Source organism: Rhinoderma darwinii, chromosome 9 (assembly GCF_050947455.1).
Source record: "Rhinoderma darwinii isolate aRhiDar2 chromosome 9, aRhiDar2.hap1, whole genome shotgun sequence".
NCBI classification, from domain to species: Eukaryota; Metazoa; Chordata; class Amphibia; order Anura; family Rhinodermatidae; genus Rhinoderma; species Rhinoderma darwinii.
In genome coordinates this window covers 21,966,822-21,991,982 of record NC_134695.1, presented here as the reverse complement: position 1 = coordinate 21,991,982, position 25,161 = coordinate 21,966,822, and the positions used below count along the sequence as shown (strand labels likewise).

At 40.5% G+C, this 25,161-nt stretch overlaps 2 protein-coding genes across 3 annotated transcripts; one reads left to right on the top strand and one right to left on the bottom strand.

The window, feature by feature from the left end:
* The first annotated feature begins 35 nt into the window (after nt 1–35).
* On the top strand, nt 36–15,146 carry CCDC85B (coiled-coil domain containing 85B). 2 transcript variants are annotated; one of them, XM_075837346.1, is made up of 4 exons: nt 36–121; nt 5,880–6,034; nt 9,103–9,163; nt 10,407–15,146. In XM_075837346.1, exon 4 carries the CDS (start codon nt 10,730–10,732, stop codon nt 11,333–11,335), a length of 606 nt encoding a protein of 201 aa, XP_075693461.1. In that variant the 5' UTR covers nt 36–121; nt 5,880–6,034; nt 9,103–9,163; nt 10,407–10,729; the 3' UTR covers nt 11,336–15,146. The 2 variants fall into 2 exon arrangements, with proteins under 2 accessions (XP_075693461.1, XP_075693460.1); XM_075837345.1 differs by lacking the exons at nt 36–121; nt 5,880–6,034; nt 9,103–9,163 and adding an exon at nt 7,732–7,831.
* LOC142660286 (uncharacterized) lies at nt 1,871–4,163 on the bottom strand. Its single transcript, XM_075836878.1, has 3 exons — nt 3,138–4,163; nt 2,652–2,815; nt 1,871–1,956 (listed from the first exon to the last, which is right to left on the bottom strand). The coding sequence occupies exons 1-2, from the start codon at nt 4,105–4,107 to the stop codon at nt 2,781–2,783; spliced, it is 1,005 nt and encodes a 334-aa protein (XP_075692993.1). The 5' UTR covers nt 4,108–4,163; the 3' UTR covers nt 1,871–1,956; nt 2,652–2,780.
* Nucleotides 15,147–25,161: the final 10,015 nt, after the last annotated feature.

The window sequence follows — 25,161 nt, the reverse complement described above, 5'->3', positions numbered from 1 at the left end:
CCACTCCCCCCCCCGAGAGTTTAGTTTTTGTGCTTTCTCAAACTGCATCAGCGCACCCTCTCATCGTGGCTACGTCACCATAAGATGAAGAGAAATGTAGTTAATGGATAATAGGATAAGAGTATGTCTGCACTGATTACCGTGAACAATGGAATGTTGTGTGAGCAGTGAGAGAAAAGGAAGGGAGGGGGAGGGAGGGGGACGGCAGTCTTGGTATGCCGTGTGAGTGTAAATAAACTGTGATGACAAGGGAGTGAGAGGAAATGCCCTGATGGATAAGAAGGGTGATAGTAGGAGAAATGTGGTGATGTGTGTGTGTGGTGACATAAAGAGGGAATGCATAAGAACAAAGGTGTGAGTGAATGAATATAATGAATATATGACGGTCCAGTATTAGTAATAACTAATATATTAATTATGGGACCGATGGTGGTGAATGAAAAAAAGGAAAAAAGACCCTCAAACATCATGTGAATGTAACATGATAATGAAATAAATAAAGTGAGTGAATAAGAATGAATAAGTGACACAAAGTTGTTATAATATGACAATTAATAAATAAGACCATGACAGAATATTATATTCAATCATCAAAAGCTTTATAAAAACTGGTTAAAAACTTGTAATGTGAATACCAATAGGTGTATAAAAATACAGGGAAAGTGCATTATAAGATACATACTGGAACAATATGTTGTAATATGACATATGTATTAAAAACATAACCACAATGAATGAGTATAATATAAATGTGTCAACGAACAATTCAATGTAATATAAAATATACATACATAGAGGATATGTAGAATTTATTGTAATAATGCAAAATTACATAATAGCGGAACACACAAACATAGCATGCAGGACGATACTAAGGAATTCTTCCTTTGTCCTCTTAGATATGATCCCCTTAGTAACCTCCTCAGATAGACTCAATAGGTGATGCGAAGTTCTAGTTATATGAAAAAAAGAATGGACAAAACGAGAGTAGTTAGTACTATAAAATAACACAAATATAGAAAAGATTAAAAAAACCAAGACCCACTGCGGAGTCAATGGTTACAGAAACGGAGCGTAGCTCAGAGATTCATTTAGCCCATGTGGAAACATTGTCCCAAGGGTCCATATCCAGCGAGTCTCGCATTGTGCAAGTTTTTGTTTAATAGCACCTCCTCTCATACCACATGCAATATGGTCGATTCCCCTCACCTTCAATTTTGACGGGTCACTGGAATGGTGCGTTTTGAAATGTCGGGCTACAGGTTTTAGATTTTCCAGATTTTCTGACCTTGATGCTCGCTTTATGTCGGCCATATGCTCTCGTACTCGAACCTTCAGCTCTCTGGAGGTGAGACCAACATAAATTTTTGGGCAAGGGCAGACTGCATAGTATACGACAGCTTTGGTGGTACATGTTATAGGATGAGTAATATTGAAAATCTTAGTGCCAGAGGCATTAGTAAATGTAGTGGCTTTTTCAATGTTAGGGCACGCGATGCATTGTCCGCAGGGATTGCAACCCCACTTTGGACCCTTGGTCCCGAATGGGTATTTAGTTTTTATTGGGTCATAATGACTTTTCACCAAATGGTCCTTTAAATTCTTGGACCGTCTCGCAGTAATACTTGGATATTTGGTAATAAATCTATCCAAGGTGGGATCTGTGAGTAATATCGGCCAATAGCGTTTGAAAATTTCTTTCATTTGTGGCCATCGGGAGTGATACCCAGTAATGTATCTTACCTGACTGTGTTTATCTGTCCTTTTCTTGGGAAAAAGCAAGTCGTCTCTGGGGGTACGCTTAGCTCTTTGGTAGGCTTTTTTGATAGATCTCATACTGTATCCCCGTTCTAAAAAACGATTTTTTAGATCCTCTGCCTGCTCTTCAAACAGTAAATCGGACGAGCATATCCTCTTTATCCGCAGAAATTGTCCAATAGGGACTGCTTGAATAGTCTGCGGAGGATGGGAAGAGGAAGAATGTAATAATGCATTTACGGAAGTTTCCTTACGGAAAACATCGCTGTGAAGAAAGCCATTTTCATCCGTAAAAATTTGAACATCCAAAAACTCCAAGAGACTGGGATGAGCTTTATAAGTAAATTTCAGATTTAGAACGTTTGTGTTTAGCCCAGTCATAAAGGAATCCAGGTCAGCCTGTGTGCCCTTCCAGATGACCAAAATGTCATCAATGTAACGGGCCCATAAAAGTACCCGTGCCATTGAGTCACCCCGGTCATCCGAGAAGAGATCCCTTTCCCAGAGGCCAAGGAAGAGGTTGGCGTACGAGGGTGCGCACGCTGCCCCCATGGCTGTACCTTGGAGCTGTAAGTGAAAACTGCCATTAAACACAAAGAAATTATGTGTTAAAATATACTCGAGCATCTGAATGATGAAAGAACAGAGTGGTTTTTTCAAGTCAGACATTGAAAGAAAATATTCAACCGCCCTAATCCCATCTGAATGTTTGATGCTCGTGTAGAGAGATTCTACGTCAATAGTGACAAGGAGCATGTCCCTGTCAATACTGACGCCACTGATTTTCTGTAACAAGTCGGCAGTGTCACGAATGTATGAGGGTAAATTAATGACCAAGTTTTTTAGATGGAAGTCGATAAATTTACAGATACCCTCAGTCAAACTGCCCCTACCTGAAATGATGGGCCTTCCTGGTGGACTTTTCTCATTTTTATGAATCTTGGGTAGTAAATAAAGGGTTGGTATGGTAGGTTCGTCAATTGAAAGTGCCTTGCATAGTTCCTTTGAAATTATATTTTCTTCTACTGCTTGTGAGAGTTTGGCCTGTAAGTCAGATCTGAAAGATGACAGAGGGTTAAAGGTCAATTTCTTATAACAGTGTTTATCCCGCAGCTGTCTATTTGCCTCTGCCTCATACATATTGCTGGGCCAGACTACCACGTTACCCCCCTTATCTGCGGCCTTGAATACCACGTCATTTATTTTCTGTAATTGTTTCAAACTCTTTCTCTCCATAGGGGTTAGATTATCATATTTGATACTCCTTGGAATGTTCCAAAATTCTTGGGTCACTGACTTAATGAACAAGTCTACCGCCGGGCACAAGCTAAGAGCAGGGAAATTTTTAGATTTAATGCGAATGCATGCTGGAACATTACCTGTAGCTTCATCGTTCTTGTGCTCATCCAAAAGATCCTCTAGTGCTTTTAATGCCTGCTGTTCTTCTAACGTTGGAAAATGTTCACTATCCACTGGTTTGTCAAACCATTTTTTGAAGATGAGCGAACGACCAAAGATATGTAGGTCTTTCACTGCTGAAAACATATCAAAGCTAGCGCTTGGTGAAAAAGTTAAACCCTTAGCTATTAATTCTAAATCAATATTGGAAAACACATGTGTTGATAGATTAATTACCTTAGGGCGGCTGCTTTGGTCTCGTACATCAGGTCGCTTTTTGTTAGCCACTTGTCTTTGTGCTAATTTTCTTTTGGGTCGGATATTAAAATTTGATCTATAGGACGTGTTGTCAGTTTCACTCTGAGATGACACAGAGGAGATTGAAGGAGTACGACTCCGGCCTCCTGGGGCCTGATTTCTTCTCCACCTATATACTTTGTTGTTTTGAAAATCCCCAATATCTCTAGAGAATTTTTTTGATTTAACTTCCTGAATATCTTTTTCCCACTCCGCAAATTGTGCATCAAGATTATGTTTAAATTTGGACATGTTATCCATGGACATAAGTGGGAACAGTTGGGCCTGGACACTTTCTATTTCTTCATCCATTGACAATATCATTTTTTGATTGAGGTCAACCAGAAGTTCCATAAATTTCTTGGAGCCCTGGTTACAGACCTCTTCCCATTTGGAGATAAAATCCTCTTCAATGATAGGAAAAGATGGGAAAATCTGGATTCTCAGACCCCTTGGGACAAGGTTTCTCTGGATATAATTTTCCAGAAAAGTTTTGTTCCACCACACTTTCATACGGCGATGTAACAAATTTGTGTATTTATTCTGGAGCTCGCTAACGTTTCTGCAAACATTAAAACCAAATATTGGGGACTCATCCTTGAAGACCTGTTCCATCTGAGACCGCCAGGCACATTCCCTGGCTTTATAATCCATAGGACCCGAGGTATTGAACTCTGTGAGAACACAGACAAGAATTAGATATAGACCAAAAGAATACCAACAAACAGAATATGATGATGATAATGGTGCTCGAAGCATCAACATTTACACTGTAAAGCACTGTTGCTAGTTATGTGAGCGGCACGTTATCATATCCTAAGTATTGACCAAGATACACTTGGTGCGTCGATCAAAAGATTTAGCATGAGAAACTGACAAAGAAAAAATGATCGACTTGAGGCACGTGAAGGCACGTGAAGTACAAAAAATATATATACAATCTTTATTGAATTACCTTAGTGCAGGTAGTGGCTCTGTGACTGAATCAGCGTGTAGGGATAGCGGCTGGCCGCATGTGGATACGCTGGGGGAGTGTCCGTTTGGTGCCAATAAATATCTATTAAATAAAATACGTGCGTGCGCGTCATGTGGTGACGTCAGCGCGTATCAGCCATAGACTGGGATGTAAAATCCAGGTCTGCACATGCGCAGATAAAGTTGGCAGTGCGTCGGTGCCCTTTAGTGGACAAATACGAATATAGCACTGAGGCTGTAATAGATAAACTGGTCGGGCAAGTGAAGGAATTTTTGTTGGGGAGGCTAGTAGCGATGCTCTTGGATATGATGTTATGCATAGGATGCGGGTGCAGTCCAACACCTGGACATATGGGTCAGCGTGCCTAAAAATATCGGAGAAAATGAGATGTATGATATGAGTAATTAATAGCTTATCTATAATGTAGAAAATATTAGATAGAAAAAATAATCTTAATAATGGAGAAATAACATAGGTAATAGAATACTAGTATAAAAGTATAATGATAAAAATAAATACAAAATTATAGAAATTAGGTACAGACATATGGTTATATAGTTATATGAAACTGCTAATCTCGTATACCCTATTCAGTCCCTTGGGGTTTAAGGTCTGCAATTTATGAATCCAAAACGCTTCACGTCTCTTCAGTATGCTGATTCTGTCCCCCCCTCTTCTAGGTACCGTCATGTGTTTGATCACTTGGAACTTGAGTTGAGAGATATCATGGTGGGCTTCAACAAAGTGTGCAGGGATAGGTAAAAGGGTGTTACCGCATCTGATGTTGGATTTATGTTGTATGCGGTCCTTAACTTTTTGGGTGGTTTCACCTACATACATGAGTCCACAGGGACATCTAATAACATATACAACAATATATAGGTATTGCCTGTCCTGTATGCGGGTGATAAATTGTATCACCTTTCATTATATTGGAGCATTGGAGGCAAGAGAGGCAAGGAAAGGTACCTTTCTTTGGTGTGCTCATTGTTTTCTTGAGTAGGTCGTCTGGGTAACCCCTGTATCTAATTCTCTCGGCCATGTCATGCATTCTGGATGGCAACTAGAAAAGTGCAGTAGACTATTTCTATCAGTGGCTTTAGTGTATAGGTCAGTACAGAGTCTGCCCTGTATGTCCTTAATCACTAGTATAACCTGGATACACTAGTGATTAACGCCTTAAAGACGCAGCCCACTTTGGGCCTTAAGGCTCAGAGCCCATTTTTCAAATTTGACATATTTCACTTTATGTGGTAATAACTTCAGAATGCTTATACCTAGCCAAGCGATTCTGAGATTGTTTTCTCGTGAGACATTGGGCTTTATGTTAGTGGTAAAATTTGGTCGATATATTCAGTGTTTATTTGTGAAAAATTGCAAAACTTTGAGAATTTTTTTTATAAGATTTTTTATTTTTCGTATTACTAACTTTATTTATGTTGTTTTGCAGGTCCTAGCATTACTAGGGTGGGAAAACTCCTCTGAGCCTCATATTACCAGCCTGTGGTCGCCCCAGTGCCCGTCCAGCTCTTACCGATATCCCTGGTGGCAGTGGGTACCGGGGTACTACAGATGGTCGGGAACTGGATTGTTCCGGGGTAATAGGTAATAACCCCCCGTTTGTGCTAGCCTTTTTACTTGCTAACACTAAGCCTCGCCTTATTAATGGATGCTGACAAACAGATAACTGCCATTACTAAAGCTTGCGCCCGGCCTAAAAGGGCCAGTGTGTGCACATGTAAAACATCAATGATTAGCCCATGATCACCCTGGACTATAAGAAGGGCCCTGCCCCTTTGCTCATTGCCTGAGCATTGTTATTATTCCCATGTTAGTCTTGCAAATGTTCCCTTAGTGTTATCCTACTCCCTTTGTTACCCGCTCCCTGCTACCTGTATCCTATGCTGTGTCCTTGTTCCTGAGCCTGTTAGTATTTGGAGTCGTGTCCTGCTGCATCTGCTGTCATCCGCCACCATCTGTGCTAAAGCCTCTGCCACTGTCTGGACTATTCAGGTACCCTAGTGCAGGACTTTGTATTGATTGGTTGCTCTGTTGTTTGGGCCAGCTACCTCTCCGCTACGGCGGTGCAGCCTAGTGGGTCCACATTCCCACAGACTGTGATAGAGGCATTAGATAATTTTTTTTTAAATTGAAATAAGAACTTCCCACAAGACCCTCGTTAACCGTTTTAATAAAGAAACAAAACGTAGATCATTGAAGTTGTCCACCGAATCTCTGATGTAGTCCAATAGGTCCAGTGGAATCTGGAAAACCCCCAAAATAAAGTTAGTAGTATGAAAAATAAAAAATCGTATACTCACCTACAGCAGACTTCTATCTTGACGCCTGCGCCACAAAAGAAACTAGACATCAACTAAAAATAATTCCCTTGGGGTATGTTCACATGGCGCTAAACAAAAACCGACGTGTAAACGTGTCAAATACACTAGCGTTTCTTGTGAAGCGCTTTTTAAAATACAAGCGTTTTTTATGCATTTTTTGTGTTTTTTACGCATTTTGTGAGCGCTTTTCGCACGTTTTTTGGCGAATAATTAAGACTTTCTGACTCTAGTAACATTTGGCGCATTTTAAAGACCCAACGCTTCTTTATTACGCAACAAGTTTTTTAAAATGTCCCAATGGTGCGCTTTCCCATTGATGCAAATAAAAAGCTTAATCATTTTGTTTTTTGACGCGTTTTTCACCGCGTAAAATGCACCAAAAAATGTGTCAAATACAAGCTGTGTGAACCTGTCAACTAAAAAGTCATTCCCCACAGGACCTACCCTCTTGACTTTCATCATTCCTAGCCTTTTTGTCCTATAGCTGCTGCCAGCTACCATTTGTACAATCACTCACAAAATGGGAGCTGGACACTGCTTGGCAATTTGAAGACACCTCTTCCTAGCTTGTAGCCAAAACTAGGGAGGGGGTGAGTCTCCCTCCCACATTTACAGCAGTTGTGAGTCATGTTGCATTGCATGATTCACCTTGCTGTAATTCTGGGAAGTGGTCTCTCTTGTGGCCAACATAGGAAAACATGTCAAATTATGATTTAATTTTTAATACTTCCCACCTTGTAGAAGAAAAAAAAAATACCAAAAAAACATAATAAAAATAAGTAACTTACTAAAAAATATTTTTAAATTCGTGACACATTCCCTTTAATATTAGGGACAATCGGTGATGATACAATTTGAAGGGATGTAATTTTTGCTATTCCCTTTCACATTTCCACGCTTACACTAAATGCATCCACAGAATTTGTGGTGTTACATTAGTCTTATACACAGGATTTCCTGAGCTCCCAGAGCCTGTGACGTAGCACACCTCCCTTTATCTCCCTTTTTTCCCCTCCCCCAGCTCTCTCTCCCACTCTCTCCCCATCAGCTGCAGGAGCAGGTTAGTCGTGTCTATTTATTGCTCATCTTTCCCCTGATATCTTCTGTTTCACTATGAAGCCATTATTATCCGATTACAATTTCCCTTTTCCTTTTCTAGGTGTGTTATCTTCTGCTTTCCTCCGCTTTTCCTTCTCATCTCTGTTCCTCCCTCCTCCTTCTCCTCCTATAACTGCATCTGTCTTTCTCTTTGTATTTCTCCATTTCCTTTGACTTGCGCCTGTATATATCCTCTGCACTCAGTCTGCTTCATGTCATTGCCAGGTTTTTAGCAATCTTTTAGCCTTGTGATCAGAATGCTGCTTCTGCGTATATGTAGAATAAATTCTCTTTTTATTCTGCTCAGCATCTTCCATTTTATCTGACTACTTTCATGCCTCACTTGGCATTTGCTCCATTGCTTGGTCCCTTCATGATTTGCCCTTCTCAGGTTCTTTAATAATGGCTTAATCCCAACCTTGCAGATTTCCCATTAGCTTCCTCAAATTCTTCCAATCTACCATATTTCTTCCTCCCTCTCCCTCTGTCATTCTTCTTCTGCCTCACCAACCACATCCCTGTATTTAATACTCCATGTTCCTGTGTATCCATGTTAGCAATCTGTTTTCTTCAGTATCTGTCTGAACCATTATTGTTTATGCAGTTCTAAAGTCATACCTAGATCCTTGGATTTAACGTGAATTTTTGTCTGCTTGTGCTATTTTGAGATTACATGTTTGATCAGTCATTCATACCTGAAAACACTTCGCATATGGTGTGCTCTTTCCGCTTCTTCATAGGCAGAATTATGAATTATGAAACTGACATTGGGTGTGAATGACCTGAAACTTTATCCTTCATATTCTTTCTCCATACAACCTTCTCTCTATCTGCATACCGACAAATACCTTGAGGGGAAGCCCAAATAACTATTTAGCAGAGTAGGCAGATATAATAATAGTTTTCGAAAAGAATCCCATTTACATTTCATACCAGAAATATATCATACTTTAAAAATCAGTTCACATCATGAACGGACCAGCATCAGGGATGAAGCATATTAAAGCGCTCCTGGAGACTATTTCACTTCTCCATTGGCTGCTTATGAGAACTTTCATAGACACCAATTGAAAAGTTCCCCAAAAACGAGCTGCCAGCAGCAACTTTCTAGAAGTAGTAGCTATCTGGCTTCGGATTTGTCCAGCCCTGATGTAATATATATGTGTATGTATATATTTATGTGTTATGTATGTTTTCTTTTTAATTAATAATTATTTGTTTTATCAAAACTAGATTAAATAAAGCTGGATAATATGTTTCTAACGCTGGACATGATGTGCAAGGACACCCTTGGGTACTTTATTGATCTACTTGTAGATGTTTCATATTTAATCATAGCTTTATTGTGTGTGCATAAAAAAAGAGTAAAATGTTAATATTCCCATTTTTTTTTAGCAGGATCCCTGTATTAAAACGCGTAGTTGACTATGCATTTCAATATAGTGTCCTGATAATTAATAATGTTTCCCTTGCTGCAAATCTCACAGAAAAGATTCAGAAGTGTCCTGATAATGAATACACATGATCATCCAGCCTGGACGTCATGTGTATTCATTATCAGGACACTTCTGAATCTTTTCTGTGAGATTTGCAGCAAGGGAAACGAAATCTCGTTTATCTCCGTAATCTCGCGAGATTTAGTTTCCCTTGCTAGAAATCTCAAAGAAAAGATTCAGAAGTGTCAGGATTCTGAGTACACATGACGTCCAGGCTGGATGATCATGTGTATTCATTATCAGGACACTTGATTAACGTTAATCTCTGTGTATGTGGCTGCACATCGCCTCTGTGTAAATGAATGGAGAGGAGTGTATGACGCTGACTGGTCACTGATTGGTCAGCGTCATACACGTAAACACGCCCAGTTAAAAACACAATACACGCCCAGTTGGACATAACGAAAAAAAAACACCCAGTTGTCCATTTCAAACCTCATTTGCATATATATATATATATATATATATATATATATATATATATATATATATATATAGAAAATAGCTCATAACTTGGCCAAAAATGAACGTTTTTAAAAAAAAACAAAACTTTACTGTTATCTACATTGCAGCGCCGATCACATGCAATAGGAGATAGGGATTTGAGAATCTGGTGACGGAGCCTCTTTAAGTTTGCTAGTGGTATCGGTAAATGTAGATTAGGTTAGTCTGACATTTACTAAACATATTCCGCTATGATTAAACTTTTATTAGAAAATGGCGCCATTTGTATGATGAGTGTACTAATAGTAATGTCCACCAATAGTTTGTCACTGATTCTAAAGAATTACTACATGTAAACAGGCTTTTAGTTTTGCACACTGTACTTTATACTTTGTGCACTGTACAGTGACAGTATCTTAATGTATTACAGTGGTTCTTCGGTTTCTATCAAATTGGCTTATGTAACCCAACAGTAAAAGTGCAGTATCTTTGTATCATACATTAACATATATATATATATATATATATATATATATATATATATATATATATATATATATATTCTATTTTACTAATGTATCTTATTCTTCTACTTAGGCACGTTCAACCTTTTCCCATCTGTTCTGTAAAATGAGGAATGTGGAAAAAAGGAACAGTTAACAGCAGTCTGCTGGCAAGTTCAAAGCAAGCAAGGGCAATCCTAGGTCGGTGAAGAGGTTTAATCAGCATTTCAGCTCATCATCCAGTCAGACAGTAAAAAGAGCCTCCGGGCTCTTCTTTGATAGTCCTGAATTTTTTTTCTATTTCATATTACCACAGTTTTCTTGCTTGATTTTGTCACAATATTTGTGACGTGATTTGAAGTAAGAAAAAAAAAAATCTAATCTTACTTATTGTGACTACAAAAAAAGCTATACAGGATGAATGAGGAATGTGGTCTTCTCGGACGGGACGTTTCTAAGGTGACAGATGAAGAAATGCTGTCTCATAGCAAAGAAGAACTTGTGCGGAAACTGAGAGAAGAGGAAGCAGAAAAAATGGCAGCCCTTATCCAAAGAGGTCGTCTTATTAAGGAGGTCAACCGCCAACTACAAGGCCACTTAACAGAGATTCGCGAATTAAAACAGGTCAATCATCGTCTTCAGGAGGAAAACAGAGAGCTGAAGGACCTTTGCTGTTTCTTAGATGATGATAGATTGAAAAGCAAGAAGCTGGCTAGTGAATGGCAACTCTTCGGTTACCATGCGGCCAAAGTGTTACGGGAGGACTTGGGTGGGTATCTGAAAAAACTTTCTGAGCTGGAGAGACGTCAGGATGAGCTTGTGCGGGAAAACTCATGCCTTTCTGAAGTTTTTCTGGCTCTAGAGGAAGATGGGGCTTCCATAAGGCACCATGCCAGCCCAGTGGCTTCGTCAGAACTAAGCCTTTTACCATGTGGACCACGAGACTTGGGAGATGGGAGCTCCAGTACAGGGAGTGTAGGGAGTCCAGACCAACTCCATGTTGTTTGTTCACCTGATGACTAAAAATGGGTGTCCTGTTCAAACTTGTGAATGTATATGGCTATGAATGATAAAATTGTTGACCTTTAAAATGGCACTCTAGGGTCAACTAAGCTACTGAAGGGGGTGTTTGGGGTAAATAGCCAGGTCTTTTTTCCTATCTACTAAACTTTCTGTATATATTGTACACACATAAACTCTGAAGCCATTTTTTTCTCTGTAAATATGTAGAAGAAGACAGCACACTAATCTCTGTATACATTCAAATGTAATGGATGACTCCTAGCCTCTAGCTTCTTTATATGTTCAAAGAAGAGATAGCTAAAGAAGCCCATACACATTATTTGAATGTCAGTCGATTATAATAGAACTGGCTGACCATCTAATGTGTATGGGGGTGTCCCAACTCTCCCCCAATGGCAGATGTTGGTGAGAAAGAAGGATCGGCCATGTTGGATATCAACATGCCAGATCCCTTGTTCTAATCGGAGATAAACTAGAGATAAGATGTCTGGCATCAGCTTATTCCCCTCTCTTCATTGAGTACACTGTACGCTTGGCCAAGTCGAGCATGTATGTGTACGGGGGGTTAAGAGGGATAGCTGCTCGTTCAGCTGACAGCTATCTTAGGTGTATGGCCCCCTTTACTTTTTCTCCCATTCAACAATCACTTTATATATACAGATGTGAGAGGGCTCATTAATTACCAAATACCTGTATACAAACATGTCTATCCTTTTACTGATCACTGTATATAAAGACTAGAATAGGACCTGTTACTTGAATGGGTAGATGCCATGACTAGTCGGCAATTATAACAGTAGGAAGACTTGATCTTTGCTGCTCTGTTCCCTATATTCCGTGCATGCAAGTGGGAGAGATTTCTGGGTCTGCTCTTAGTCATGGTTCCCTGTATATACAGATGAGACGCAGCAAATACTCTCCTCCCAGCCACTGATGGATGTGTATATGTATACAGGAGAGGGGGGGGGGCACAGTCACTGATCCCTGTTTTTTTCCAGATGGTCATAATGAGATTTCCACCGTTTTACTGTCACAATTGTATCCTGATGCATTTTAAAAATGTGTGTAAATAGAGTTTCTGTCATTATTGCCATAGTTTTCTAAACAGTTCACATGTAAAATACAAGTTCTATGTACAGTAGTTTCCGATAGTTATCAGTTTAGCAGTCCAGACAACCCTGTGTACTTTATTAACCTGATTCAAATCCCTGGCATTTCGGGTACAGACTGCATCTGATCTATGTTGAACTTACTCTGGCAATTAGGCAAACACAATATAGACACCAAAGAATAAAATGATGTTGCAGATCTCATTTCATAGTTTTTCTCCAAATACAGCTGAGAGACACGGTATCTCCTCTCCCACCCCTTCAAGAGTAATGTTAGAAATGGAGGATGACGTTATCTGTGTGATCTTAAATTAGTCTGTCATGGTCATAAATATCAAATAAATACATTTCCTGATCCATGTTGGATACTCACCCCAGGAGTTTTATAGCAGAAAGAGAAAATTGATGACTGCGTGGGTTTTGTACTAAGGCACTGCTACTCTTACCTGCTGCAGTTCATCTGAGCACAAAAGAAATAATATCATATCAAATGTTGCCAAATAAGTGAAAGTGCGCAGATAGTGCTGAAATGTATGATTTTATATTTAAATAGGTTCTCCACCTATATTTATTTTTTCAAAAAATATGATTAATATACAAGTCACTCTCCTCTTTCTGTTGCAGTGATAATTCAGGTGAAGTAGTTTAAAACATATTTTTTTAGTTAATACATCCCCATACTTCGTAAATGTTCCCCATGAAATAATTCTCTAGTATATTTTCTTAGAAGTCTATATTGTGGCAATCCTCTGTTAATCCATCTGGAAATGTATGACTATATTGAATTCTGGGGGTTAACATTTCCCTGGTCAATAGGGTGTGTCCCCACAAAGTCTTAGGGTATGTTCACACGGGCTATTTTCAGCCGTTTTTCGGGCCGTAAACGTCCCGAAAAACAGCTGATGAATCGGAAACAGAACGCCTGCAAACATCTGCCCATTGATTTCAATGGGAAATCGTTGTTCTGTTCCGACAGGGCGTTATTATATGCCTCATTTTCAAATAACGGCGCGTAAAAAGACGTGTGAACATATCCTTAAACTGTCTGCACTGATTGGACCTTGTCAGAGTGTTTAGGGACACACATCTTTGACAAGGTGAATGGTAACACGTTGTAATTTTATTGATACATTTCCAGGTATAATAACAAGTGAATAGAAAAATGCAGAATTTAACCCCTTCCCGATATTCGCTGTATATATACGGCAGAGGTCAGGTGGGGTAGTATGGAACAGGTTCACGGGGGTACAAAACAGTCCAATACTTCAGTGTAATGAGCAGGATCCCACTCGTTTAACCCCTTAAATGCCGCAGTCAATAGCGACCGCAGCATCTAAGCCTTTTTCGTTCCATCAGTCCCCCGCGACACGATTGTCAGGTCTGCCATCCTTGTACTCCTATTAAGTCCAAAATAGGGGCTAAATAGGTGCCTGTCAGAATCAGGATATACTGCAATACATTGGTATTGCAGTATATATTGTAAGCGATCAAACTGGGGGTACTAGTTAAAAACAGTTAAATAAAGTTTTTTTTCATATATATTTATATATATATATATATATATATATATATATATATATATATATATATATATATATATAAAAAGTCAACTTTCCCATTTTCCCCCAAAAGCAATGTAAAAAAATTGTTAAATTAATATAACTGGTATTGCGGCGCCCGTAAAAGTCCACAAACTATCACAAGATAACATTATTTAACCTGCACGGTGAATGTCGCAAAAAAAATAAAAAATTTAAATGACAGAATCGCTATTTTTTGGTCATATTATCTTCCACAAAAGATGGAATAAAAAGTGATCAATAAGTCTCATGTACCCCAAAATGGTACTAATAGAAACAACATCTAGCTAAGAAAAGTATAAGCCCTTATGCCGCTCAATCAACTAAAAAATAAAAAGTTATGGTTTTCAGAATGTGGCAACACATAACAAATTATATTTTAAAAAATTTATTTTTTTCATTGTAAAAGTAGTGAAATATAAAAAAAAACTATATAAATTTGGTATTGCCGTAATCATATTGACCCACAGAGTGAAGTTAACATGTTGTTTATACCGCACGGTGGATGCCGTAAAAACGAAACCCCCAAAAAATGGTGGAATCGCTGTTTTTTTTAACCGTTCCACCCCAAAAAGATTTATTTCCACTTTATTAAAACTAAAATGAAAAACACGAAAAATATCTGCAGAGGGGAGGGGCTTAAAGAAAAAATTCTCTAGAATTCTTATTTTCTGGGAAATGCCAGCATTTACTAAAACAGATATGTCAGGGGAGCTGAACGATTCTCTTTGAAACCATCTAGTTCCTAGGGATTTTCTGTTTAGAAACCATAGTCTTTTATATGACATTGTTAGGCAGCACATCCATAGCAACCAGACTGTCTCAGATTACTGAAACGTAAATTAACACTGAGTTTAGGGCAGAATAGGCCATTAAGTTTCACAATACTCATCATGCTGTTCCACATGTCTTATTATCATATTAATCAGATTTTTCTAAAAATGAAAATATGGTTGTATAATTTATTAATGGAGCAATGGTCATCTTTGTATATATTCATTTTATTTCATTACTAATGTCACTTTGTATATAAAACATACGTACACTCACACTACACGTGTGCATGGTTCAAATATCTGCACCTGTTTCACAGGATTAAATAAATATATATTTGGGGATTTATATGTTGTGGACTTACAGTAAAGCATCAATCCATGCAATAATCCAGCCATGGCTGATATTATACAGTATGTGGAATATGTCCCCTATGGTAGGGGGAGGTCATACAGTACTTATTGCAGCTTACATTGTTTGTTTCTGCTGCACCTTGTGGAAATGATGAAACAGGCTTATGACATAGTTGTTGTAGTTGGCTTTATTAGGGTTTTTATATGGTCTCCCTCCTAGTATTAATATATTTCACTCAAAATGGCACACCCATTTCCTTTCCTATTGTTTCAGAAATGTCTTCATACTTATTAATAGCAAATCAGGAAATGCTCAGACCCCAGCCTGGCTGCTTCTGTAATAGTAGTACACTAGTTGTTTTATTACATTCTTTCAAAATTATATTGCAAGGGTTTGAATATTAAAAAAAATAAATCCATGTACTAGTCCTTCTCAATGAATTCGAATATGTTCAAAAAGTTAATTTATTTCAGTAATTCAATTCAAAAAGTGAAACTCCTATATTATATAGATTCATTACACACAGAGTGATCTATTTCCAGAATTTTTTTCTTTTAATGTTGATGATTATGGTAACAGTTAATGAAAACCCCAAATTTTGTCTCTCAGAAAATTAGAATATTATATAAGCCCAATTTCAAAAATGATTTTTAATACCGAAATGTTGGCCTACTGAAAAGTGTGTGAAGTATATAAACTCAATACTTGGTTGGGGCTCCTTTTGCATGAATTACTGCATCAATGCGGCGTGGCATGGAGGCGATCAGCCTGTGGCACTGCTGAGGTGTTATGGAAGCCCAGTTTGCTTTGATAGCGGCTTTCAGCTCGCCTGCATTGTTGGGTCTGGTGTCTCTCATCTTCCTCTTGACAATACCCCATAGATTCCCCATGGAGTTTAGGCCAGGCGAGTTTGCTGGATAATCACGCACAGTGATACTGTGGTTATTAAACCAGGTATTGGTACTTTTGGCAGTGTCGGCAGATGCCAAGTCCTGCTGGAAAATGAAATCAGTATCTCCATAAAGCTTGTCAGCAGAGGGAAGCATGAAGTGCTCTAAAATGTCCTGGTAGATGGCTGCGTTGACTCTGGACTTGATATAACACAGTGGACCAACACCAGCAGATGACATGGCTCCCCAAACTATCACTGCCTGTGGAAACTTCACACTGGACCGCAAGCAACTTGGATTGATGCCTCTCCACTCTTCCTCCAGACTCTGGGACCTTGATTTCCAAATGAAATGCAAAATTTACTTTCATCTGAAAACAGGACTTTGGACCACTGAGCAACAGACCAGTCCTTTTTCTCTTTAGCCCAGGTAAAGACGCTTCTGACGTTGTCTCAAGGAATGCGACAGTAGTAATTCATGTCATGTATACGTCTGAGTGTGGTGGCTCTTGAAGCACTGACTCCAGCCGCAGCCCACTCCTTGTGAATCTCTCCCAGATTCTTGAATGGCCTTTTCTTGACAATCCTTTCAAGGCTGCGGTTATCCCTGTTGCTTGTGCACTTTTTTCTATCACACTTTTTCCTTCCTCTCAACCTTCCATTAATATGCTTGGATACAGCACTCTGTGAACAGCCAGCTTCTTTAGCAACATCCTTTTGTAGAGGGTGTCAATGACTGTCTTCTGGACAACTGTCAAGTCAGCAGTCTCCCCCATGATCGTGTAGACTACTGGACCGGGTTGTTGGACCATTTAAAAATTTAGGAAACCTTTGCAGCTGTTTTGTGTTCATTAGCTAATTAGAGTGTGACACTATGAGTCTACAATCTTGAACTTTTACCCAATATTAACATTTTCTGAGAGACTACATTTTGGGTTTTCATTAACTGTTAGCCATAATCTTCAACATTAAAAGAAAGTGTAATAAATGTGTGTGTAATAAATCTATATAATATAGGAGTTTCACATTTTGAATTGAATTACTGAACTAAATTAACTTTTTGTTGATATTCTAATAAATTGAGGAGGACTAGTATATCTTATGATGTGAACTGTCTATCTAAGAACTGATCTGGAAATTCATGGCTTTTAAATATTTGCTTGAAGCTAAACTCATGCAAATTATTGCAGTTAAAATGGTTGTCCCATCAGCACAATCCCTTTTCTAAATGCAGACCTGCCGTAATTTCAGCTCATCAATGGGGGTCCAGCAGATGGAAAACTTGCCGATTAGCTGATATCACTGGGAAAAGCTATGGACAAGCTACAATGCTGCAGAGGAAATGTAACGGGTCAACACTCTGGATAAGTGCGGGACTCCCCTGTACATGACATCCATAATGTTTCCTGACGGGAGAACTCCTCTAATAGAAAATAATAAGCCTTTTCATAAAATATAAGGCTGGGTTTACATGTTGCAGTAGTGTGCCACTCGTTCGAACAGCACGTGATGGACTGCAAATTTTCACTGTTTTCCGATGTGGTTATTGGCGAGTGGTTTTTACAAGTGAAACACCTGCTTTTTTTTAATGGCAAATAACCGCATTGCAAAACCACGGCAATTTGAGAACGGATTTGCCATGCGGTTTTTGGCTGTGCGGCACACTTCCAAAAAGTGTGAACCCAGCCTTTAAGAAACAAATGAGCAGAATCACTACAGTGCAAACAATCTTGTAAAAAGAACAAAATAACCAGATGAATTTCAGAGTTCATTTCAAAGTCTATAGTCTGTGTGTTATTTGCAGACCATAGACTGCTGTAAATGGTGAACTATGGCTTTCTAGCAAGAACTTAGGCAGTGTAACGGCTGCAATCACACATGCTGTTTTGGTTGCGGCTTTGCTGCTGTTTTTATTGTGTTATATATTTATTTTAATTGCAGTAAAATATATTACTGTATTAAAAATAAACATAAAAATTCTGCAAATCCACTACAAATACAGCATGTGTGAATACAGCCTCATTCCTTGAAGGCTATGTAAACCTTTAATGGCGTTGTACTGTGTATTCATGTACTGAGTGGTATAATCTGAGATATGTAGCCGATACTGCACTTACTGGTCTATGTCCTAGCTCATTTGTATGAAAGAATACCGTAGAGAGGGGAGAGGTCTGGAATAGATTAGGAAATACTTAACCCCCTCAGACACAGAAAATTTTCTCAAATCTGACGTGTTAATTTATGTGGAAATAACGTTGGAATGCTTTTTCCTATCCAAGCGATTCTGAGAATATTTTCTCGTGACATATTGTACTTTATGTTAGTGGAAAATTTGGTCGATAAATCCAATATCTATTTGTGGAAAACACCAAAATTTAGCGGAAATTTGCAAAAATCAGCATTTTTCTAAATTTAAATGTATCTGCTTGTAAAACAGATAGTAATACCTCACAAAAATGTTACTAGTTAAAAACTGTCCCCCAGCCTTGGTTTGCCTTCGCTAAAACCCCCTACTAACCTTCTAACCAGTTTCTGTTTGATCTCAATCATCACTGCTTGTCATTTTGTTTGTTTACATCCTTTGTTTCTGGTCCTGGCTGTTTCCTGTCCTGTAACCCACCATACCCATGATCCCTTGCTGCACCTGAGAAGAAAGTTTACACCCCCCCTTCTGCCACAGAATCTCAGCTATTTGCATACTGCCACGCCCCTCTATGTTCACAGGGTAATTCCCTGCTCTAGTTAAAGGCACCCAGCTCCCTTCCTGCACTCTGTCACAAACACCTAGTAAGAATCACACAGGGGGAATGGGGGTTATATACATGGATGATGGAGGTTCTATACAGGGATAATGCAGGTAATACACAGGAGTGAAGTGGGTTATATACAGGGATGATGGGGGTTTATATACATGGATGATGGGGGTTATATACAGGAATGATGGGGGTTATATACCGACAAAGGTGGTTATATTCAGTGCTGATGGGGTTATATTCAGGGATGATGGTGGTTATATTCAGGGATGTTGGGGCTAATATACAGGGATGATGGGGGTTATACACAGGGATGAAGGTGGTTATATACAGGGATGATGTGGTTATATACATTGATAATGGGGGTAATACATAGGTGTGATGGGTGTTATATACAGGGATGATGGGGGTTTTATACAGGGAAGATGGGGGTTATATACAGGGATGATGGTGGTTATATACATGGATGATGGGGGTTATATTCAGGGATGATGGGGTTATGTTCAGGGATAATGTGAATAATACACAGGGATGATGGGGTTATATACAGGCATGTTGGGGCTAATACACAGGTATGATGGGGGTTATACACAGGGATGAAGGCGGTTATATACAGGGATGATGGGGGTTACATACAGGGATTATGGGGGTTACATACAGGGATGATGGGGGTTATATACAGGGATGATTGGGATTATATACAGGGATGTTGTGGGTTATATACAGGGATAAAGGCGGTTATATACAGGGATGATGGGGGTTATATTCAAGGATGATGGGGGGGTTATATTCTGGGATGATGGGGGTTATACACAGGGATGAATGCGGTTATATACAGGGATGGTGGGGTTATATACAGGGATGATGGGGTTTTACAGTGGGATGATGGGGTTATATACAGGAATTAAATGATGACCCCATCATTTCTGTATATAAACCAATCATCCCTGTATTTATATAACCCCCATCATCCATGTACTTATGTAACCCCCATGATTCATGTATTTATGTAACCCAGCGTGTACATTGAGAGAAGAGGAGGGTGTCATGTCCGTGGCTGCGGGCCGTCAGGTTCATTCTCCACCTGACGGCCGCAGCCATGGGTCGGCGAGCGCTGGCCCCAGTCTCCTCCTAAGTTGCTTCCACTCACCTCGGCCGGATCCCGTACTGATCGTGCCCGCTCTTAAATTGGCAGCGCATGCATCGGACTTTAGTGAACTATCAGCTCATGAGTGCCCAGTCCCTCGCTTCTATGCCTGAGCATTGTTGTCGTACCCTAAGTTTGTCTATGCGATGTTCTCCTAGTGTTTTCCAGTGTTCCTGTCGATGTTCCTGATCTTGTTACCTGTATCCCGTGCTATTCTGGTCGAGTGCCGTGCTGAGCAAAAGTCGTGCTGTGCTGTATACCACACCTGTCCTGCTTCACCACGCCTGACGTCTGCCTGCTGCCTAAGTCCCAGCCGAGCCTGCCTTGCTACTGTCCGAGCTGCCACAGGTACCATATACGAACTATAGACTATAACCTGCGCCCTGTTGGCCAGCTGCCATACCGCCAAGGCAGTACAGCCCAGTGTGTCTACGAACCCTACGTGACAGTACGCTCAGGCCATGGACCACGCTGGTCGATTCAAGATCATGACGACGTCACAAGAGTTGTGGGCGGATATGCTAGACCTCAGGTCTCGACAGGACCAACTCCTCCAGGCGTTGAACATTGTCACATGTCGGCAGGAGGAACAAGCTGCCGTTCCTCCTACTACACCTCCTGGCAGTGTTGATCCTTGTTTTTCTTTGCCACTTCCTGACCGCTATGATGGAGACGCAGGTACCTGTTGTGGATTCTTGAACCAGTACCAGATCCACTTCAGCCTGTATACTAGGACATTTTACTCTGATGGCGCAAGGATCTCTTTCATCATCTCTCTCCTCACTGGCAAGGCTCTTGCATTGGCGAACCCTATCTGGGAGAGACAAGGACCAGAGAACCGTGACTTCCAGGGCTTCCTCCGGACTTTTCGCATGGTGTTTGAGGAGCCTGGCCGGGTCTCATCTGCAGCGGCTTCCTTAATTAACCTACGCCAAGGAGACACCTCCGTGAGCGAGTACGCCATCCACTTCCGCACCCTGTTATGAAACAATGAGGCCCTGGTAGCTGCATTCTGGCATGGACTGTCTCCGAAAATTAAGGACGAACTTGCCGCTCAAATCTGCCGTCTACCCTGGATGACCTCATCCTTCTGTCCGCCCGGAATGATATGCGGATCCGAGAACATCTCCAAGAGGTTCGTCGGGAGGGAGGCCCTCCTAGTCTGGTTCCTACTTTGCAGCAACCCCTGCTGTCCTCAGAGGTCGATCCTCCCAAGGAGTCTTTGATGATGGACCAGTGCAAGCTATCCACCCAGGAGAGACAACGCAGATGCACTTCGGGACTCTGTCTATATTGCGGCCTCGGTGGCCATCTTGTGCGCCTGTGTCCCTAAAAATCCCAAAGTCTAGGGTTGCTAGAAGAGACAACCTTGATAAGAAAGGACTTCCGTCTAAATTGTCCATACCAGTGACCATAGGGTTCGACGAGAGAACGCATCAGGTCCCTGTGTATCTGGACTCTGGATCCGCTGCCAATTTCATCCATAGAGACCTGGTGGATCTTCTTCAATTACCCACCACCCCTCTGGAGAGGCTGATGACAGTTGTATCAGTAAATGGACTACCTCTGCCAGATCCAGTTATAGCTGTGTCCAAGCTGCTGAGGCTCCAAGTAGGGGCTCTTCACTCCGAACTTCTGTCGTTCTATGTCCTATCCAAAGCCGTTAACCCGGTGTTGCTGGGCCTGCCTTGGCTCCGACTGCATGCCCCAGTCCTGGACTGGAATTCTGGAGACTTTCTCCAGTGGGGCCCTGAGTTTCAAAGCCGATGACTGGTGCAGATTCGTTCGGCTCAGCCTTCTCTGCCTCGGTCATTGGCAGGATTGCCGTGTCATTATGCTGCATTTTCAGACGTCTTCAGCAAGAGGGAGGCGGAGACATTGCCTCCACAACGGGCGTATGACTGCCCTATCGAGCTGATTCCTGGTGCATCCCTTCCCCGTGGTAGGGTATATCCTCTCTCCTTGCCAGAGACTCTGTCCATGTCCGCCTATGTGAAGGAGAACTTGGAGAGGGGCTTCATACGGAAGTCTTCCTCCCCGGCAGGAGCCGGGTTCTTCTTCATCGAAAAGAGGGATGGCTCTCTTCGTCCTTGTATTAACTACCGAGGTCTCAACCAGATCACGGTGAAAAATAAATATCCGTTGCCACTGATCTCAGAGCTGTTTGATCGTATATGTAGTGCCAAGATTTTTTCCAAACTAGACCTGCGTGGGGCTTACAACCTAGTCCGGATTCTCCAGGGTGACGAATGGAAGACTGCATTTAACACCCGTGATGGACACTATGAGTATCTAATAATGCCCTTCGGCCTGTGTAATGCTCCCGCGATCTTCCAAGAGTTTGTTAATGACACTTTCCGTGACCTCCTCTATGTTTGTGTTGTGGTATATCTTGATGATATCTTGATTTTTTTCTCCAGATCCTATGACGCATCAGAGACATGTCCGTCAAGTTTTGCAACGGTTAAGGGAGAAGTGTCTGTACGCCAAGTTGGAGAGGTGCGTGTTTGAAAAAGATGTTCTACCCTTCCTGGGCTACATCGTCTCGAATCGAGGTCGCGAGATGGATCCTGAAAAGGTAAAGTCTGTCTTGGAATGGCCACGTCCTCAAGGCTTGAGGGACATACAGCTCTTTCTGGGATTCACCAATTTTTACAGACAGTTTATTCCAAACTTCTCCTCACTGACTTCTCCTATCTCTAACCTCACTAAGAAGTGCATGAACGCCAAGGTGTGGACTCCTGAGGCAGAGACCGCATTCAATAACCTGAAGATTGCCTTCACGTCAGCCTCTATCCTCCATCATCCAGATGTCTCTCTACAGTTCTCGTTGGAGGTGGACGCATCCTCTGTCGGTGCTGGTGCACTCCTGTTCCAGAGAGGCAGAGTCCGCATTCAATAGCCTGAAGATTGCCTTCACGTCAGCCTCTATCCTCCATCATCCAGATGTCTCTCTACAGTTCTCGTTGGAGGTGGATGCTTCTCACCTATCTTCAGATGGCCCAACGGCTGAACCCTAGTCAGGCCAGATGGTCACTGTTCTTTACCAGGTTCCAGTTTGAACTCCATTATTGCCCAGCTGACAAGAATGTGAGGGCCGATGCCTTGTCCAGGTCTTTCGAGACAGAAGACACCATGAAAATTGCACAGAACATTATTGATCCGTCTTGCGTTGTCTCTCAATCCCCTGCAAGTTGGGGACATCCCTCTCAGGTTTTCAATTATTTGTTCCTTGTCTTTGCGTAATTTTCCTTTTTGACCTTGTACCATAGGATTGGTGTGATTGGTATGATCGTTGACGGGACATACCCTCTGTTTCACTTTGGGAAGATAATGAGGTAACAGAAGAAGAACGATTCAGTAACATGGAGTGTTGGTTCCTCTTCCACTTATATACTTTTTTCTGTGCAAAATCAGTTGTATCTCTGCTGAACTTTTTTGATTTGGTATCGTGAATCTCTTTTCCCATTCTGGAAAATGCCCTTCCAAGGTATGATTAAATGTCATCCAACCTTCCGTTGTCATTTTGAAGATAATTGGGACTGTATATTTCTAGTTGTTCAAGTAGTTTTGTGTCAAAACCAACCAAAAGTTCCATGAACTTTGAAGAGCTGTTATAGCATACCTCCTCCCAACTGGTAATGACATTTTCGTCATCAATGTGAAAAGATGGAAGTATTTGGACACTTAGACCTCTGGGGATGAGTTTTCTTTGTATATAACTCTCTAGAAAAATCTTATTCCACCAAATCTTCATTCTACGGTGGAGTGGATTTTTATATTTGTTTTGAAATTCGCTCACATTTCCCTGACCACTAAAACCAAGCAAGGATGATTCATTATTAAAAACCTGATCCATTTGGGAGCGCCAGGTGCGTTCCTTAGCTTTGTAATAAATGGATCCTGAAGCACTTGTATCTGTGAAGAACACAGCATAAATTTAGGAGATACAGCCTATTTGTACAACCAGGAAAGGTAACCATATGACTAATAGTCAAAGAGGGTTTACCATGTAACCAAGTAAAGACTTGGTGCACTGACCTATTATATTCAAGATATGTCCTACAAATAAGATCAATTAACACAAATTCATTAGAAAAATGAAAATTATCCTTTATTAATGAACATGTATAAGACAAAACAGATTTAAAAATGAAGCATACACTGCAACATCGCGGTGTCTTGCAGGACAGGAAAACACATGGGTATACAAAAATATATGAATGTAAACCACAGGGGAGTAGCATCAATTACATGCAATATAGATTATGGGCAAATATCCCCAATGCATGAAGTTGAAAATGGTCTAGAAAAGGTGTAAGGTAATGGTTCAAAATGGTGTGAACATTATATAGTATAAGGAGCCTCTCAAAAGAGATGATAAACAAAGAGTAACCAAATCTATAAGACCAGACCTATGTGACACATGGTAATGTCAGGGTTACTTACCCATGCTGTTACTCCTGCACTGCAGAGACACCAACCCGACGCGCGTTTCGGCGGGATGCCTTTGTCCGGGGGTGGTGTCTCTCCAGCGGAAGCTGCCTTTTAAAATAGCTATCGTCCAATCATGTAAGGGAAGTGAGCGTCAGACTAAATAGGGGGATAGCCTCTATATGGCGTCATACCAGGTTCGGAAATTTCCGACGATGTACTTCTGGTATCGCGTCATCAGGAGTCGCCGGAAAGGGAGCGACAGAACGTCACTCAAAGTCTGCCCCTCCGGATAGAGACGCAAGGCTGCAGGACATCACGGACACACCAACCAATGCATAAGCGCTTGGCTTTTCCCCAATCAGTAGAAAGAATTTAAAAAAAACGAAACATGACTGGACGAATGCGGACAAGAGAAGCACATAGGGAGTGAATATATTAAACAAAATTAATGATTAATCATTAATACATTGTAACCTAAGTATTTATCAAAAGGATGATCTATGTGGACAAATTAGAATATTGATAAAAAAACTCACCAAAAAATAAATAAATATATAACGTAAAATGTTGATGATTATGATTTGTTATTGTGTGTACATGTAAGAATGTGTATATATATATATATATATATATATATATATATATATATAAAATGTCTGCGTGAAAAGTGGGTGATTGATGAAACAGAATCTGATATTAATAAATGTGAAACAATATATATGTGTGTGGATGAAGGATAGAATGTGCAAAAAAGGTGAAACATTTGACAATTGTGTGTGTAAA

What these genes read in the sequence shown, in the direction of transcription:
- CCDC85B (XM_075837346.1), top strand. Translation starts at nt 10,730, where the DNA reads ATGAATGAGGAATGTGGTCTTCTCGGACGGGACGTTTCTAAGGTGACA.
- LOC142660286 (XM_075836878.1), bottom strand. Translation starts at nt 4,107, where the DNA reads ATGGATTATAAAGCCAGGGAATGTGCCTGGCGGTCTCAGATGGAACAG. An exon ending in CAAGAACGATGAAGCTACAG is followed by an intron (nt 2,816 to 3,137) that starts GTAATGTTCCAG and finishes GTCATCTTTCAG; the next exon opens with ATCTGACTTACAGGCCAAAC.